At 37.3% G+C, this 18,398-nt stretch overlaps 1 protein-coding gene across 11 annotated transcripts in view; it reads left to right on the top strand.

Moving 5' to 3' along the window:
* The window catches only part of QTMAN (queuosine-tRNA mannosyltransferase), a 363,467-nt gene that overhangs the window by 174,855 nt on the left and 170,214 nt on the right, over positions 1–18,398 (top strand). For all 11 annotated transcript variants that reach the window (XM_074335850.2, XM_074335875.2, XM_074335844.2 and 8 more), the window contains 2 exons: positions 477–644; positions 4,036–4,209. In XM_074335850.2, coding sequence (XP_074191951.1) covers positions 477–644; positions 4,036–4,209 — 342 coding nt within the window. The remainder of the gene's footprint in view (positions 1–476; positions 645–4,035; positions 4,210–18,398) is intronic.

Raw genomic sequence — 18,398 nt, 5'->3', positions numbered from 1 at the left:
ACTAAGTTAAGACTATTGCGTAAATCAAAAGGGATTATGTCGTAACATGAACATGTGCCATTCCTGCTTGTATATTGAATTTCAGTAGTTGATTGCATAAAGAAGTAAAGCGTAATGAAACTGGCAAGCAAAGTATTCCCCAGTCAGCCTTATCTTTGTTCCATTTGTCCTTCAGGTAGAGCTTTTCTTGCCTTTTTCAATAAAATCCATCCAGCTGTTTTTTTCTGTGTGTGTGTGCATCTCAGTAAGTGAGCTGAGCAGACCAATGAGATTCAGGGCTTTTATAGTTCATAGCAGCTGCTTTTTAAGAGATCAAAACTTAGAAGGCTGCTACATGGTATTAAGTCTTAACTATTGATGTGTCCCTATAGGGGATATGTTTTTCTGGAGGAAGAGGACGGAAGAGGAGAGAAGGGCAAAGGGTGACCCCTTCAAGCTTCCTCAGGACAGTAAACCCTAATTTCCTTATTTCCTAGGATCCTCTTTGCAAGCTCTGTGCTTAACCTGACTGAACTGGTTGCCCTTCGGTCTGACCTTGGGAAATTGAAAAAGATTCTGTACTTCCACGAGAACCAATTGGTATATCCTGTCAAGAAATGTAAGGAGAGGGATTTCCAATATGGATACAACCAAATTCTCTCATGGTAGGTATAGATTGTATCATTATATTTAGTCCTTTGCTACCTTTTTCTTTATAAATGGTTGTTAGCTTTTAAATGTGGAGACCTGTACACTTATTTAAAAACACCTTAAAGTAGGTACAAATGTTTAAATATACCTTCCTTGGAAGTAATTACTTGTGCCTCTGCAGTATATATAGGTATATATCACAGCTAATCCTTTTATAAAATACATATATGTAACAATCTAATTATATGTTGCACTAATTGTCAAACTTTTCTATAACATTCAAAATGGAATCAAAGTGTTGACAGGAACCTTTTCACCCTTTGATTGTATGATCTATTGTTTGGAAAGGGCACTTAGTCAGCTCTTATTTGGTAACCACTTTCAGTATATCCAGCTAAAACCAAAATAGAAATTTTCAGAGGCATAAACAAAAAATAAGGCATAATGGAGCAAGGGGTTTTAGTCCTTTTTTATTGTTTGTAAGAGAAAACTATGGAAAAATGAATCTTTAGGTAGTTTTTTTTTTTTCCCCTCATTGAGTCTTCTGAAATTGCACAGCTTTAAAATACCATGACATTTCAAAGGTGATGGTTCTTCTCTATTGTTACTTCAACAAAGTATATCTTCTGAAGCTTAGTTAATGAAAGAAGTTAATAACAACTCTGAAACGGCTTTGCTGTTGGATCCTATTCACATAACTGCAACCATCAAATGGAATCAGTTTGGCTGTGATTGGGTACTTTTTACTCACCTTTTAAAATAGTTATCAGCTATTGGAATCGATGATGCGTTTAAATAGACTCTCAACTCTTGCAAGTATATCCCATAGTTTAGTTGACATAGAAAAGCAGCTATATGGTAATACTTCTGTGTTTTGAGCATTTTGTAAATGTTTTCCTGCAATAATTTTTACAAGCTGCTTCAATTGTGAAGTAGCAGTGCTATCAAAATAGAGTGGAACTGCTTCACGTCAAATGTCTCATAAAAAAACAACCGTTTTAAAATTTCATAATAAAATTAAAATACTTTATTTTATATTGAAACAGAGAAGGGAAATATGTTTTAAAAACAAAAATAAAATCATTTTGTGCTTTATCAATATGGAAAACATTTGTAATATTCTTTTGATTTCTTGAATTAGCATCATTCTTTTCCTCAGATAGTGTGTGTTTATTACCCTTGAGAAATAACTGGGGAAAAAAAAATTAAGCCTATTTTTCCCTTTATGGGTGGCTTTAAAGTTAATGGAAGTTACACTCACTCATATCAGGGAGGAAATGCATGAAAAAGAATATTTCTGTAAACTATCTTGGATCTTTAATTTAGCATAGACTGCGTTTTTAAGAATGTAAGTAGTTGGGTTGCATGCCCTGTGAGGACAGATATGTAAAAAAAAAATTAGCTTACTGCCCCTCATCTCTCTCTTTCATAAAAGATTGTTTTTGCTCATAGGGAATGAGACTATAAAAACTAGTACATGATTTTTCAGCATTGCTCTTCTCAAGAGGGTAAACTGATAGACAAGCTTGCAGAGAAAGAAGTAGAATTGATCATTGGTTGGCTTGTTAATGAGAAAAACAAAAAAAAAGCTTCATAGTTGTCCAGAGGAAAAATAAGAGTGTCAAAAAGTGGTTCTGTTCAGATTCTCTGAAAAGTATGACTCCTGCTTCCTCAAATGTTTCTTTAGTTTTCTTGCTGACTTCTGCTTTTGTTGGCACTGTCAAATTTCTTTCTTGACTGTGTGGCAGTTAAGGACCGTAGAGATGAGTGACATAAGCACTCACCTTAAATAGAGGTTTCACTAACCCTCTGACTTATGAACACATGTCGAACTATATATTATGACCTGTGGGTCGCTATTACAATATGTGACATATGGTGAAAACAGACTAGCTGTAAAACATCCCTCAACTTTTGGTATATTATGATATTGGCTTCCTTATTGCTTGGTGTTGTGTCAGCACTTCTGTGACATTCTTTTGTCGTATCCATGTTGTAATCACCCTTACCCCCAAATTTACACTAGGTCACAACTAAAAAAATACTTGTACGGAAAAGTAATTTTATGGGGGAGGCATAGGAGTTGAAGGTCAACATTTCTTTTGTTGATTTTTCATTCCACTATGCATTAATAATAAGAACTTTGGCGGTCCCAGTAAATATGAATTAAACTAAACTGAGGATTTGGTATGGCATGCATTCTTACTCTATAAGCTCTGCTTATTCATTTGTATTTTGCAGTATTATGGACTTACATATCTTTTCAGTTTTCTTGATCTATCATTTTTAAGGTGAAATAAAACTTTTTTCTATCGGATCTTGTATACATTTGTATGCGTTTTATTGAGATCCAGTGATACTGAGACACTGAATCATTGCTTAAAGCAAAGAGGGCCATTTAAAAAAATCAAAGCAATGATTTATTAAATTAGTTTTTTGACTCATAAAGGAAACATACTACATATTCAGATTTTACCCAGCTCACCCATGATTATCTTTGTGTTCATTGGTTTCCAAAAAAAATGTTATAGGCAATTCTGAAACTGCTCATGTACTTATGATACATTTGTATTTTTTATTATTTTTATTTAAAAAGATACTGTAAAGAGGAACAAAGTATTTTCATCAAAAGCAATAGCCAATATTATATTTATTTTAATTCTGAAGGTCAATGGTGTTGTGGTTCTTTATAATACATTCCTTTATGTACTCAGTAGGCCCTAGTGATAAGGATTTCCGAATCCATTTCCACCAATTCCTTCTACTTCTCTGAATACTCCAAATATACCATAATAGTGAAATAAGTTATTTGTAGAGATGCCATATAATCCCTCCTGTATTGCCCCAGAATTTTTTAAAAACTTAACAGTTTTTTCAAGCAAGGGTTAAAACAAGAAATAGACTTCAATCACGTATTTTGAAGGTATGCCCTAGTATGAAATTGCTTTATCTGAATGAGTCTCCTTGAAGGTAGTGAGAAGTGTGGCATACGTTCTGTTCTCAGTGGTATGGTACCAAACACTATCCATCACTGACATAGAAATACAACATGGGTGGTTAGGCCACAAAGAAAAAGTTCTCACTGTACTTATTGTTGTTGACAATATAGAAAGTTCCTGGCATTGTGGAGAATTAGACTTTGGAGTGAAGCCTCAGAATCCTATGAAATCGTGTAATTCCTCCTCTGCCTTTCCTCCCTGATGTCAACAATCTAACTTCCCATGGTATGATACTAATGAGACTAACTTATCCACTAAAGGCATTTTTATGACTACTTATGGAAGTGGAGAGTTCTTTCAAAGCCCAGGTAGAGTACAAACTCTGATTAATATGAAGGTCTTAGGCTTATAACAAATAACTGAATGATGTGGGCTCATCATTTGCATTCATCTTTTCTTCTTTCAGCCTGGTAGCTGATGTGGTGGTATTCAACTCGGTTTTTAATATGGAGTCATTTCTCACTAATATTGGAAAATTTATGAAGCTGATTCCTGATCACAGACCCAAGGACCTGGAAAGCATCATCAGACCCAAGTGCCAAGTTATTTACTTTCCCTTAAGGTTTCCTGATGTGAGCAGGTCAGTATGTTTGACTCTATTTTCAATATTGTGTCAAATTATGTCCCAAATGTATAGAGATTGGTGTTCATCTTAGCAATTTTAACTTCTCAGCATAAACATCGTTAATTAGAGAATCAAGTTCTATTTCCCTACGCTGGGATTTGCAAAGATTTTAAATAATCATTTGTCCAACCTATCACTGAATGGTTAGTTCTGATACTGAGATCTTCCTTTATTTTCCCTTATTTATTTGTTTGCCAAAGCAAGCTATTTTGGCTTTTAACACTTACTGTTTTGTTTCTTTATTTGTTGTTTTATTAAAGAAGTTATCGTCAAACATATTCTTAGTCTTTGCATTCAGTTTATACCTATTGGTTTATATGTATTAGAATAACAGTTTTAAGTAAATCAGTGTTACATTTCACTGCTTGGGTTAACTTTCATTTCCCATGCTATTTTCTATCTTTTTCTTTCTTCCATTTTTAAAAAATTATCTCTATTATCTTAATAAAGAGTTAGGTCCTCTATACTGGGTCACAAATGCACTTAATTGCTATTTCTCTTTCTCGGTTACTAAGGACATTTTTTATTACCCTTGTTGCTGGGCCCACCCTGAATTAGCAACGGATGATGTGGCTCAAAGGGAACATTCTAGAATTCCTTTTCACTTTTGATTAAACCTAGCAAAATTGTTTTTACTACCACCAGGAATATTTCTCCCTTGTGAATAGTAAGTTTACTTCAGTGGAATTCATACTAGCTGGGGATGCTGCTGTTTTGTAACTGACTATGTCCTTAAAAAGAGTTCAGGGACAGCTGTTTCTTCCCCATCCTTGAAATGAAGGCAGGAAACAATTTAATGTTCGAACGTGTTACGCTGGAGGTCAGCATTCTTCTCTGTGTTCTGGACTTACTGAGTTCGGCCCCATTTTGCTGTGGGGACAGTTGTCCTAATCCACACCCCTACCGCTGAGTAATTTGAGTATCTTACTAGTTAATATTTCCTTGAAGAAAAATTTGCCTAATACCAAATCAAGTTAGTGAGTCATAAAATTTAAGTGAGACTACCTTGCCCAATCCTTACTTTACAGAGTTCAGAAAACAGGCCTAGAGAAGCAGAGACTGGCTTTCACTCACACTGCTGGTTATTGTTACAGACTGGATTAAAGTTTAGACCCTATGAATTTTGATTCAACTTTGTTTTTACCGTCCCAGCTTCCTGTCACTATATGTCATTTGTAAAACATTTAATGATATTTGCAGATTTGAAAACTATCAAGCTAAGTGAAACTGAGATAACAATTGATTTTCAGGTATATATGTTTATGTATATATAAGATGTATTTGTATAAAGACAATTTTCTTATGTATGATGAGAGAATCTCAACTTCTGAAAATATAGTTGTTATGAACCTTTAGATCCATGATTAGATCGAACAAGTTTATACTTTAGATCATATTTTAAAAATATGAACCTTATTTTATGACATGTTTTTAAGCTTTTCTCATAATATATAGTGAAAATACACATCTTTAAGGCAAATAGATGGTTATAGCACATCTTAATTATTGCTGCTATATAATTCCAAATAAATAATGTTTTAAGTTCATTTGCATATATTACTCCAACATCATATGTTTAATATACCTGTGGCAATTGAATAGTTTATTAATTTGGACTGTATTACCATAAATACAACTAGCTAAATGGAAGAAGGTTAAGAAATATTGTGTCCAAGATAACATTCATAACCAAGGTCTTAGCCCAGAGTGTTATTTGAATGATTTTCAAATAGTAATTTGCTTTATCCAACCTAAACTCATATAGTGTAAGTAAGTGATTATTTGCATGAATGACAATCATTCTAATGCCTGCAGTCTTAAAAGAGTATTATTTTGTTGAAATGTTGAAAAATACAAAATAACCAAGGTGATTTAAAAAAAAAGCAATTTTTGAATACTTATATCTTTCTCCCTTATACAAATATGATATGGTCATGGCAAAAGTGAATTTAAGTAAAAACAAAGCAGAAGATACAATTAAATTATTACTACCATGTGTTATCATAACATATAATATAATATAATGGGTATTAATCAGGGAAGGGAAAAGCCATATTTCAACAAAACTATATTTGGCTCTATAAAGTTGATAGCTGTCTGCCACATGGGAACTGAGTAATATTGGACTTGGGACACATGCTGTTACCTAATGTCCTCCTCACCCCCCTATTGCCTCCATCTCAAAGACCAGAACAACAGTAGAAAGAATATTCACTTGAAAGTATTTAATTACAGGTATTAAACATTTGGGGATGGGAAAGCTCTTAAACACTGTAGTCACAAATGTATGTGTTTGACTCTTGATCCCCACTTCCGAGCACTGTGACCTGTGTAAATGGAATGACCCTGAGCTTAGGTCTAATTTATGTATGTATGTATGTATGTATGTATGTATGTATGTATGTATGCATTTATTTATTTATCTATTTTGATTATATTTATCTTATCACCTCATTGGCATGATGTAGTAACTAAATGAATTAATGCGTGCCAAGTGCCAAAACAAATACAGTGCCTGGCACATAATAGACCCCCAATAAGGTTGAATTCATCTTACTAAAACCTCCACCTCCATTGTTTTATAACCTACCACATTTATTGCTACTTCAATAGAAAGGACTGTCTTCCTCTCTGCCCTGTCTTAATCAACACGTGAAAATAGACATGCGCTCTGCCAAAGGAGCAGCCTCATGTAAATAAAGAGGTTCATTTATTTATTCTCTTTATCACCCTGACTCAGTCTTTTGGCCTCACTAGTACTTGCCATCCACTGATTGAGCCAACTCCTAACTTGCATTTTTCTCTTGCCCTGATTTTCCTCCTTCTTTCTCCAGCTTAATTTCCATATTCTATCATCATACTTACTCTGTTGCATACACCTTCAAACCTTTTGCTCCTTTTCCTTCATACTGGATTAGGAGAGACTGCCCAGCCATACTTATTAGTCTACTCTGAATTCACGACACACATATCACAGTTCCCCACTTCTAGATAACTAATCATGCATTGTTCTTTATAAACTTCCAATACCAAGTCTTCTACCTTCATTCTTGGGTCATGACTGAGAAAATAGAAGCACTCAGATGAGAATTTCTAAGTGCTGCCGCCACCACATCTACCCAGCTGGTGCTTCGGTGCACAATCTCCACCTTCACACCTGCTACTGTGGGTAGACTGACCTTGCTTCCGTCTAAGGCTCTTCCTTTTCTCCGCTTCTTGCCAGAGCCCATCCTTCTCACATACCTAAAGACTATTTATTGTTCTAGCAATTTTTCCTTCTCTGTGCTGCATGGTCAGTTTTCCTCTTCTGGATCATTCTTATTAGCATAAAAAATGCTATTTGTTTTACATCTTTAAAAAAATTCTCTCTTTTTTCTCAGTTAACAAATTCTTTTTATTTTATATATGAGTTAATTTTGGTTGTTTATAAAATTTTATTTGTTAAAAAAAATTCTCTCTTGATTCCACTTCTCCTTTTGGCTACTGTATCACTTCTTTATTTTTCTTAGGAGCAAAATTCCTTGAAAGAGTTGTTTGCACTTGTTTCCAGTTTCATTCCTACTGTTCTCTCTTAAAGCTATTTCACTGAAATTGTTTTTGTCAAGGTCACCTATGACTTCCATGCCTGTATCCTGTGGTCAATTATTAGTCCTCTTCTTAACATATCAGCAGACACACTATGATATATTCTTCAGTTGGCTTCTAGGATGTATAGGTTGCTGCTTCTCAGGCTTGTTGCTGGTTTCTTATTGTTAACCGGACCTTTAAAATTTGGCTGGCCTTTGGCATTCTTAATACTGAAGGCATTAGTAGAGGAAGAGCCCAGGATTGAAATTAAAATAAAAGATAAAAGAATCAGCACATCAACAACGAGAGAATTATCCAGTGGAACAAAGGGAAAAGCATTTTAAGGAGACAGTAGTGAATTCAGAAGATTGAGTTTAAATACAGTGATGACTGAAACACAGGCTTGAATTTTATAATTAAAGGGTAAGTGATACCCCACCCTGCATTCTATTAACTGACAGAAAAGTTTCATATGTTCTTTTTGATAGCCATAAAAACTTAGGATTCAAGTCTGAATAAAATCTTTCTCTCTCTCTCTCTCTCTCTCTCACACACACACACACACACACATTCTGCTCCTCACTTTATGGATGAAAGCACAGGCTCAGAGAAGTTCAGTGTCTTCTGGTAATCACACAGCTAAGGTAAAGACAGAACAGGAACTGGAACTCATATCTCAAAATCTCCATCCAGTGCTCAGCACACCACTTATTGTAAATGCAATTTCAGAGGTCTTGATTATCTGATTTTTCAGCTGACAGCCGATTAACAGCATCAAATTGGGGGTGCGATAAAGGCAGGCTCACTGACAGCAGTAAAAAGTGACAGGTGACTGACAGCTTGACAACAAGGGAGGAGAGAGATAAACTATTAAAAAATATATGAGAAGTGAAAAAGCATAGCCGCCTGGAGCCATGCTATGCCAGGGCAGGCAACTCTGCACATTGAAGATCCCCTGCAGACATTTCTCCTTGATTGTACAGCTTGTACATCAAAAGGATGACTGTGATTTTATTAAGAGAGAGTAAATGGTAGCCCATAAATTCTGTTCAAGAATATAGGGAAATGCATAACCCAGTTTTCGCAGAAATTATAAATGACAGCAGACGAAGGTAAATGTCACGCCCTTCACCAGGGCCTGTCCGTGAGCCACATTCACCTAGTGGAAGACAATAAACATCTAAACCCTTTCTCATACACTTGTACTGTCTTTAAGCTTATGTGACCAGGGAACATTTCAATAGCTATCTTTCTGAGAGCCCCCTGACTGGATCCTTTTCGTGGACCAAACCTTTCTTTGCTGCTGGGGTATATACACCAGCTCCTTCGGTACTGAAGGCATCCAGGCCTGCCAGATGATCGGTGGTCAACAAACAGATTTTGCCATATTAATATGATGTCTTAGCCTGTTTGGGCTGCTGTGACAGAATACTATAGACTGGGTGGCTAATCCACAACAGAAAGTTATTCTCACAGTTCTGGCGTCTGGAAGTCTAAGATCAAGGCTCTGGCAGATTCAGTGTCTGATGAAGGCCTGCTTCCTGGTTCATAGATGGTTGTCTTCTCGCTGTGTCCTCACCTGATGGGAGGGGCTGGGAGCACGCTGGGGTCTCTTTTATAAGGGCACTAATTCCATTCTTGAGGGCTCCACCCTCATGACTTCATCACCTCCCTAAGGCCCCACCTCCTAATGCCATCACATTGGGAGTTAGGATTTCAACATATGAGTTTTGAAGGAATACAAATATTCAGCCCGTAGCTTATCAGAAGATAAATATGATCTCAAAAATATGAGACTCAAAACTAGGACATATTGCAAGGGAAGGCTAGTCTATGTTAAAGAATATAGATTAGATTGAAAATTAAGGAAATTTTACTGTGCATTTCAAGGAGGCATATTTCACACAGAACTCTGTGCTGCTATGGGTGCGGGATGGAGGGGAAAAAGGAGCAGTCCTGCAGCCTACTATAAATCATGTAACTGTCATAAAGGCAAGGCCAGGTAAAACTAGGGAATTATGTATTTCCAGACCTTTGTGCAAGTCTCCATCTTATGAAATCAGAGCATCTGAGGAATTTGCAACTTGCTTTCTGACAATGTCTCCTCTACAGGATTTGGTCCTGAGTATCCATGATTTTCATATAACTGGATTATCCGTGCTTCCAACAAATTAGACCACATAAGAATATATACTGTAGAAATATAGTGAGTTATCTTATCTTTGAAAAGGATCACGTCTTCTAAAGCAAATTGCAATTGGGAGGCATGAGCAAGGAGTATCAAAATGGATGTCATCTGCTTCAAATCACATTGAGTTGTATTAAAGGTGACGACAGATAGACACTCAGGTTCTCACGGCCTGATACTTATATGTATTTGTCACTTGCCTTCCCTCTCAGTTCCATTATATTTTGAAATAAAAGAGTTTTAATTTTTTCATTATATTTACTCATAATTGATGTAAGATCAAATGTATGTGTTTCCAATAGAGACCTGAGGAATTTATCCCTTTATTTATTTTTTTAAGGAGGGGGTGAATGGATGCTATATCCTTAGGAGTTTAAGTTTGGACTTGGAGCAAATTGAAGCACGTATACTTTAGCCTGAGAAATATGTGCTTTCTCTGGGCTTCAGGTCCACTCAGTCACCATACAGGACATCAGGTATCAATCTTGCTGTGGTCATTCGGAAAGAACTTCATGCATTTCTGGGATCATTTCCCTCTCTGTTCCTATTTTCCACAATACTGGATTGTCAGAGGTGCCACAGAGTAAACAAGAGCGGATTCTACCTTGTTTGTTTTTTTGGAGTTTCATAGGGGATTACACATCCCAGGTATAGGGATTATTTTATTAATACAAAGCATCTATGCTTCCCTCCTTCCTACATTTTTGACAGCAAAGGAGGGAATAAAACCATGTCGGTCATTTGGAGTAATCTCCTTTATTGAAAACTTCAGAATTTCTCTGCACGCTTCTCTCCATCTTTTCCATGTAGCTCACATGTGAAGCCATAACAGAGGCTTATGGATTTTGCCTCACTATTTTAGAAACAAAAATGGGGATTTTTAAAAACAGTGTGAACACTTTAAATGAAAACTCTCAGGCTGCACAAACAAAGGCTAGGAGCCTAAGGGCTTTTTGAAGAATTCTTATTAAAGAAAACACTATTTTACTTGCAAAGCAGATGTGTTAGAAAACAACAGCAGATTTGTAATTTGAGAATTTGTGGATTGATAGGACAGAAGGCAGCCCCCATGGCTCCCCACCGAAAACTTTGTTTTCTGCAGTCAAGTTCTGCTTTTGACGGGGGTTGCCAGAAAACACCTTAATCTTCTTACCACATGTGGTCATATTTCTCAGATATTTTGAGAACCTGTTAGTGTTAGACATATTAGTAAACTACTGCCTATGTTCTGTGAAATCATAAAGTGGGTAAGTGGGTACTGTCATTTTGAATATTAATCTAGGCCTGAAACAGAAGAAGAAAAGTTTTGTTTTGCTTTTACAAATTCAAACATACCCATATTTGCTAATGATTATTTTGGTGCTTCAAAATGAATGCAAAAATATGTTTCCTTTGCATGCCATTTAAAAAAATTACAAAAATCATTGTACTATAAAAGAAAACCTTTTGATACATCATTCCAATGTTAAACACCGCTCATTATGAAGAAATCACCTTTATGTTATTAATTAATTAATTAATTTATTTATTTATTATTAGTTTCAGGTGCACAAGACAAAGTAATACTAGACGTTTATCTTTTATATCCCTCACACTATGTGAACCCCCCTTCCCCCATCCACTATCCCTCTGACATCACACAGAGCTATTACATTTCCACTGTCTCTATTCCTAATGCTGTACTCCGCTTCTTGTCAGTACATACATATACACACACACACACACACACACACACACACACACACATATACATACAAACTTGTAATTGACATTCATTATTGTTCAGCTTCAGCTTCAGGTGTACACTGCAGTGATCAGGCATCTACAGCATCCCTGAGGTGATCTCCCTAATGAGACAAGTGTCCATCGGATACCCTACAGAATCTTTACAACATTATTGATTACATTCCCCAAATTAATTTTCAAAACCCCGTGGCCATCTTGTGGTTACTGACTGGTTTCTAATCCCCTCACTTCCCCTCTTATCCCCACCTCCCCTCCAATCTAGCAACCCTGTTTTTCCTCTGTGTCTCCAAAACTGTCTCTGATTAGTTCATTCACTTATTCTTTTCTTTAGATTTCACATATAAGTGAGATCATATGGTATTTGTGTTTCTCTGTCTGACTTATTTCACTTAACATAATGTTCTCTAGGTCCATCCATTTTGTTGCAAATGGTAAGATTTCTTTGTTCTTTATGGCTGCGTAATACTCCATTGTATAAATGTACCACAGTTTCTTAATGCAGTCGTCTACCAATGGGCATTTTGGTTGTTTCCATATCTTGGCTATTGTGAATAGTGCTGCAATAAACATAGGAGTGCATAAAGTTTTTTGAATTAGAGTTTTGGATTTCTCCGGATAGATACCTAGGAGTGGAATTGCTGGATCATAAGGTAGTTCCATTTTCAGATTTTTGAGATACTTCCATACTGCTTTCCATAGTGGCTGCATCAATCTGCAATCCCACCAACAGTGCACAAGGGTTCCCTTTTCTTCACATCCACGCCAACACTTGTTGTTTGTTGATTTATTGATGATAGCCATTTTGACTGGGGTGAGGTGGTATCTCATTGTGGTTTTTATTTGCATTTCTCTAATGATTAGTGAGTTTGAGCATTTTTTCATATGTCTGTTTGCCATCTGTATGTCCTTTTTAGAAAAATGTCTCTTCATGTCCTCTGCCCATTTTTCAATTGGGTTGTTTGTTTTTTTGGAGTTGAGTTGAGTGAGTTTGTTATAAATTTGTGATATTAACCCCTTATCAGATATATCATTGGCAAATATCTTTCCCCATTCAGTAGGATCCCTTTTTGTTTTATTGATGGTTTCCTTTGCTGTGAAAAAGCTTTTTAGTTTGATGTAATCCCACATGTTTATTTTTTCTCTTACTTCCCTCGCACGAGGGGATATAGCAGTAAAAATCTTACTCCGGGTAATGTCTGTGAAGTTTCTTCCTGTATTTTCTTCTAGGAATTTTATGGTTTCAGATCTTACATTTAAGTCTTTCAGCCATTTTGAATTCATTTTTGTATATGGTGTAAGGAGGTGGTCCAGCTTCATTTTTTTTGCACGTGTCTGTCCAGGTTTCCCAGCACCATTTATTGAATAGACTGTCTTTACCCCACCGTACAATCTTGCTTCCATTGTCATAGATTAAATGGCCACATAGGCATTTTGTATCCTGCTACTTTACTAAATTCATCTATCAGCTTTAATAGTTTCTTGGTGGAGTCTTTAGGGTTCTCTATATATAGTATCATGTCATCTGCATATAATGACAATTTTACTTCCTCCTTACCGATTTGGATACCTGTTATTTCTTTTTCTTGTCTGATGGCTGTGGCTAGAACTTCCAGCATTATGTTGAATAGAAGTGGAGATAGTGGGCAACCTTGCCTTGTTCCTGATCTTAAGGGGAATGGCTTTAGCTTTTCCCCATTGAGTATGATGTTAGCTGTGGGTTTATCATATATGGCCTTTATTATGTTGAGATATGATCCCTCTATTCCCACTTTCTTAAGGGTTTTTACCATAAATCGCTGCTGGATTTCATCAAATGCTTTTTCTGCATCTATTGATATGATCATGTGATTTTTATTTTTCATTTTGTTAATGTGGTGTATCACATTAATTGATTTGCAGATGTTGAACCACCCTTGCATACCAGCGATGAATCCCATTTGATCATGGTGTATGATCTTTTTAATGTATTGCTGAACTCTGTTTGCTAATACTTTGTTGAGGATTTTTGCATCTATGTTCATTAGCGATATCGGCAACTTTCTTTTTTGTGGTGTCTTTGTCTGATTTGGGGATCAGGGTGATAGTGGCTTTGTAAAAAGTGTTTGGGAGCCTTCCCTCCTTCTGGATTTTTTGGAAAAGCTTGAGGAGAATAGGTGATAATTCTTTTTTGAACATTTTGTAAAATTCACCTGTAAAGCCATCTGGTCCAGGGCTTTTATTTGTTGGGAGATTGTTGATTACTGATTCAATTTCCCTGGTGGTAATCAGTCTATTCAGGTTTTCTGTTTCTTCTCGAGTTAGCCTTGGAAGGTTGTATGCCTCTAGAAAATTGTCAGTTTCTTCCAGATTGTCACATTTGTTGGCGTATCATTGCTCGTAGTGATTTCTTAAATTTTTTTGTATTTCTGCGGTGTCTGTTGTCACTTCTCCTCTTTCATTTCTGATTTTATTAATTTGGGTCTTCTCTCTCTTTTTTTTAATGAGTCTGGCTAAAGGTTTGTCGATTTTGTTTATCTTCTCTAAGAACCAACTCTTGGATTCATTGATCTTTTGTATTGTTTTTCTGGTTTCTATTTCATTTATTTCTGCTCTGATCTTTATTATCGCCTTCCTTGTACTCCCTTTGGGCTTATTTTGCTGTTCTTTTTCCATATCCCTTAAGTGTGAAGATAAACTGTTGATTTGTGATTTTTCTTGTTTCTGTAGGTAGGTCTGCAATGCTATGAATTTCCCTCTTAGGACTGCTTTCGCGGCATCCCATAGATTTTGGGTTGTCATGTTTTCATTTTCGTTTGTCTCAAGATATCTTTTGATTTCTTCCTTGATCTCCTGGTTGACCCATTCATTATTTAGTAACATGTTATTCAGCCTCCATGAATTTGTGTGTCTTCCAGTTTTTTTCCTGTAGTTCATTTCTAATTTCATAGCACTGTGGTCAGAGAAGACAATTGGTATGATTTCAATTTTCTTAGATTTATCAAGACTTGTTTTGTGGCCTAACATATGGTCTATCTTGGAAAATGTTCCATGTGCGCTTGAGAAGAACATGTATTCTGCAGCTTTGGGGTGAAATGCTCTGAAAATATCGATTAAATCCAAGTGGTCCAATGTGTCATTGAAGGCTGTTGTTTCCATATTGATTTTCTGTCTGGAAGACCTGTCCCTTGTTGTCAGAGGTGTGTTGAAGTCCCCTTTTATGATAGTGTTACTGTTGATCTCTGTCTTTATGTCAGTCAATATCTGTTTTATATATTTAGGTGCTCCTATGTTGGGTGCATAGATGTTTACTAGGGTTATGTCCTCTTGTCGGATCGATCCCTTTATTATTATATAGTGCCCATCTTTGTCTTTTAATATGTTCTTCATTTTAAAGTCTATTTTGTCAGATATAAGTATTGCAGCTCCAGCTTTTTTCTCATTTCCATCTGCATGAAATATCTTACTCCAACCCTTCACTTTCAGCCTGTGTGTGTCTTTTGATCTGAGGTGAGTCTCTTGTATACAGCATATACAAGGGTCTTGCTTTCTTACCCACTCAGCCACCCTATGTCTCTTGATTGGAGCATTTAATCCGTTTACATTTAAAGTGATTATTGATAGGTACATAGTTATTGCCATTTTTAAATTTGTAGTTAGATTGTTTTCATCTTTCTTCTGTTTACAGAAGTCCTTTTAGTATTTCTTGCAATGCTGGCTTGGTGGTAATAAATTCCTTTAGCTTATTCTTTTCTGGAAAGCTCTTTGTCTCTCCATCAACTTTAAATGATAGCCTTGCTGAATAAAGCAATCTAGGTTGTAGGCCTTTGTTTTCCATCACTTTGAGTATCTCCTGCCACTCCCTCGTGGCCTTCAATGTTTCTGTAGAAAAGTCATTTGATAGTCTTGTGGGAGTTCCCTTGTATATAACCCTCTGTCTTTCTCTTGCTGCTTTTAGGATTCTCTCTTTGTCTTTAGCCTTTGCCATTTAAACTATAATGTGTCTTGGTGTGGACCTGTTTGGGTTTATCCTGGTTGGAACTCTCTGCACTTCCTGGGCTTGTATGTTGGTTTCCTTCATCAGGTTAGGGAAGTTTTCGGACATTATTACTTCAAATATGTTCTCGATCCCTTGCTTCCTCTCTTCACCTTCTGGTGTTCCTATGATGCGCATGTTGTTGCGCTTGATGTTATCCCAGAGGTCTCTTAAACCATCTTCATTGTTTTCTTAATTCTTTTCTTCTTTCTGTTGTTCCGTTTGGGTGATCTCTGCTAACTTGTCTTCTAAGTCGCTGATTCGATCCTCTGCTTCATCTAACCTGCTGTTAATTCCTTCAAGCGAGTTCTTTATTTCATTAATTGTGTTCTTTAGTTCTAACTGGTTGTTCAGTAAGATTTCTCTATCCTTCTTTATGTCGTCTCTAAGCTCCTTAAACATTCTTATCATCAGTTTTCTGAACTCCGTCTCTGATAGGTTGGTTACCTCTGTTTCATTTGGTTCCATTTCTGGAGGTTTTTTCTGTTCTTTTGTTTGGGACATATTTCTTTGTTTCCCCATTCTGGCTGACTCTCTGTGTTTGCTTCGATGTATTAGTTAGATCCCCTAGAGTTCTTAGTTCTTGTTGGGTTATCTTATGTAGTATGTGTCCTTTATATTTAACTTGCACTACTTCATTCTTCTCCTCTGCGTGTGCTCCAAAGGTGACTCTTGTGTTGTGTATATTGTCCTGTTAAAGAAGATCTTTAATTGCTTTTCACTTGTGAGTAGGTGGGGTTAACTCCCAAGCTGACTAGTTGTGAGACTTGGCTCTGCCCACCGCAGGGTGTTCTGCTGCATGAGGCTTGACCACTTAAATGTGGTTTGTCCTCTATGGGCTCTTGCGCCTGTAATGAATTCCCTCTGGGTGTGTCATACCAAGTAGTACTCTGGTTTGGTCTGGAGTTGACCTCTGGGTGTGTTGAATCTTGTGCCTCTTAAGCTGGGCCTTGGTGTAGGGCAATTTCAGAACAAAGCAAATCACTAAGCACAATAACAACAACAACAAGAAAGAAAAAAATCAAATACATTCACATGTAAAAACAGCCAACAACCCACACTCAACACAGGCAAAGATATCAAAGATATAAAGACAAAACAAAACAAAACAAAGAAAAAGAAAAGAAAAAAAAAAGCAGCACCAGTCTTGGCTTAAGCCCACCAAGTAATTTCCAGGTTGTCCTCTGCTGTACCAAAGAGTCCTCTGTGTATTGTGCAGGCAGAGCCGGTCACCTGGTGCCCAGAGTGACGTTGGGACTGCAGATTTAGATGCGTCGGACTGAGGGGTTTGGATGGGAGTTTCTACAAAGTCAGTGCAGTTTCTGCTCTTGTCTGAACATATGAGCACTAAAAGTAGCACCACCAGCCCTGTGTCTAGTTCTCCTGAGTCTTAGGGCACTTCTTCCGTGTGTGTGTGTGTGTGTGTGTGTGTGTGTGTGTGTGTGGCGGGCAGGAGATTTCTGAGCTGCTGAAAGCCCAGAGCTGTGTCTGCTGCCTACTGCTGATCCCTGGGAGTGCCTCCGCAGTTGTAATTGCCCTGCCGTAGGCAGGCCAGAAAGGGTGGGGGCTGGGAATAGAGGGGTCTTCTCTCTACCAGCCCAGCCATGTCACACTCTTCCTGCAGGCCAGAAAAGGTGGTGGCTGTGGGTGGAGGAGTCTCTTCTCTCCTAGCCCAGCAAAAATCACACTCTTCCCAGCCTCTTCCCTGGGTCAGAGCTGCACGTGGGTCTTCCCAGAGCCTGAGCACCAAGGCTCCTCTGTAATCTGACACTACTCCTCAGTTCAGGGGCCAGTTTAAATCTCTGGAAGGGCAGGGGTAGGATTGGAAAAGGGGGGGAGGGGCCCAGGTATGGAGTTTGTGTCCTTTGTCCGACATAGGGCTCAACTGGCTGCCCCCTCGGCGGGGGAGATCAGCTGTGGGATGCAGGGAAAGAGCCAACCTCCTAGCTTTTGTGTTCTCTGTTCCTGGGATCCCCTGCGTCTCTGCAGCTGCGGATGCCAGTGGCGTCCCCACAGCTGCAGATGCGGGCCGCGTGTCCACTCCACTCCCTTTCCTCTTCCCTTGCTCGCCCAATTTGCCCACCTTTAAGTAATCCTTGCATGAGTCTCTTAGGTGTTCTGCATGATGAGCAGAGAGTCCTTTGATGGGTTGTAGATGTCCTGTTTGTGATAAGATCCAGAGGAGAAATCAAAACGTGTGCCCCGCTGTTGCCATTCCTATGATGTCACTCTCACCTTTATATTTAATACAAATCTTTCATACTGTATTATATCGTAACCATCTTGGTGTTACTATCCTCATTAAGAGAAGACAGTTTGGGTTCAGCATAGATATACGATCCCTTTCTTGTTCTCAAGTTACATAGAACAAACTGTTGCTTAGTCAAAATTTATTTTTTTAATGAAATTATCATCCATGTTAATGCCTATTTACCATATAACACATTTCTGTTCTCTTCTCCTTATGCAATAACAATCAACCCACCGAAAAAAAGGTGCTCTGAATTCATCACCAGGAAAAGAAACTATCTTTTCATCATAGAATGATTTACCCCTGTTCTCTTCAAGTTTTAAGAACATTTGGCTTGATTTTACATAAAAAATTTGATGTTTGTCTTTTTTTAGGTGCTC

The sequence above is a fragment of the Rhinolophus sinicus genome, chromosome 17, assembly GCF_057876585.1.
Source record: "Rhinolophus sinicus isolate RSI-liver-muscle chromosome 17, RSI-T2T, whole genome shotgun sequence".
Taxonomy (NCBI): Eukaryota; Metazoa; Chordata; class Mammalia; order Chiroptera; family Rhinolophidae; genus Rhinolophus; species Rhinolophus sinicus.
The sequence above is the reverse complement of the archived record's forward strand: the minus strand, read 5'-3'. Positions and strand labels throughout refer to the sequence as shown.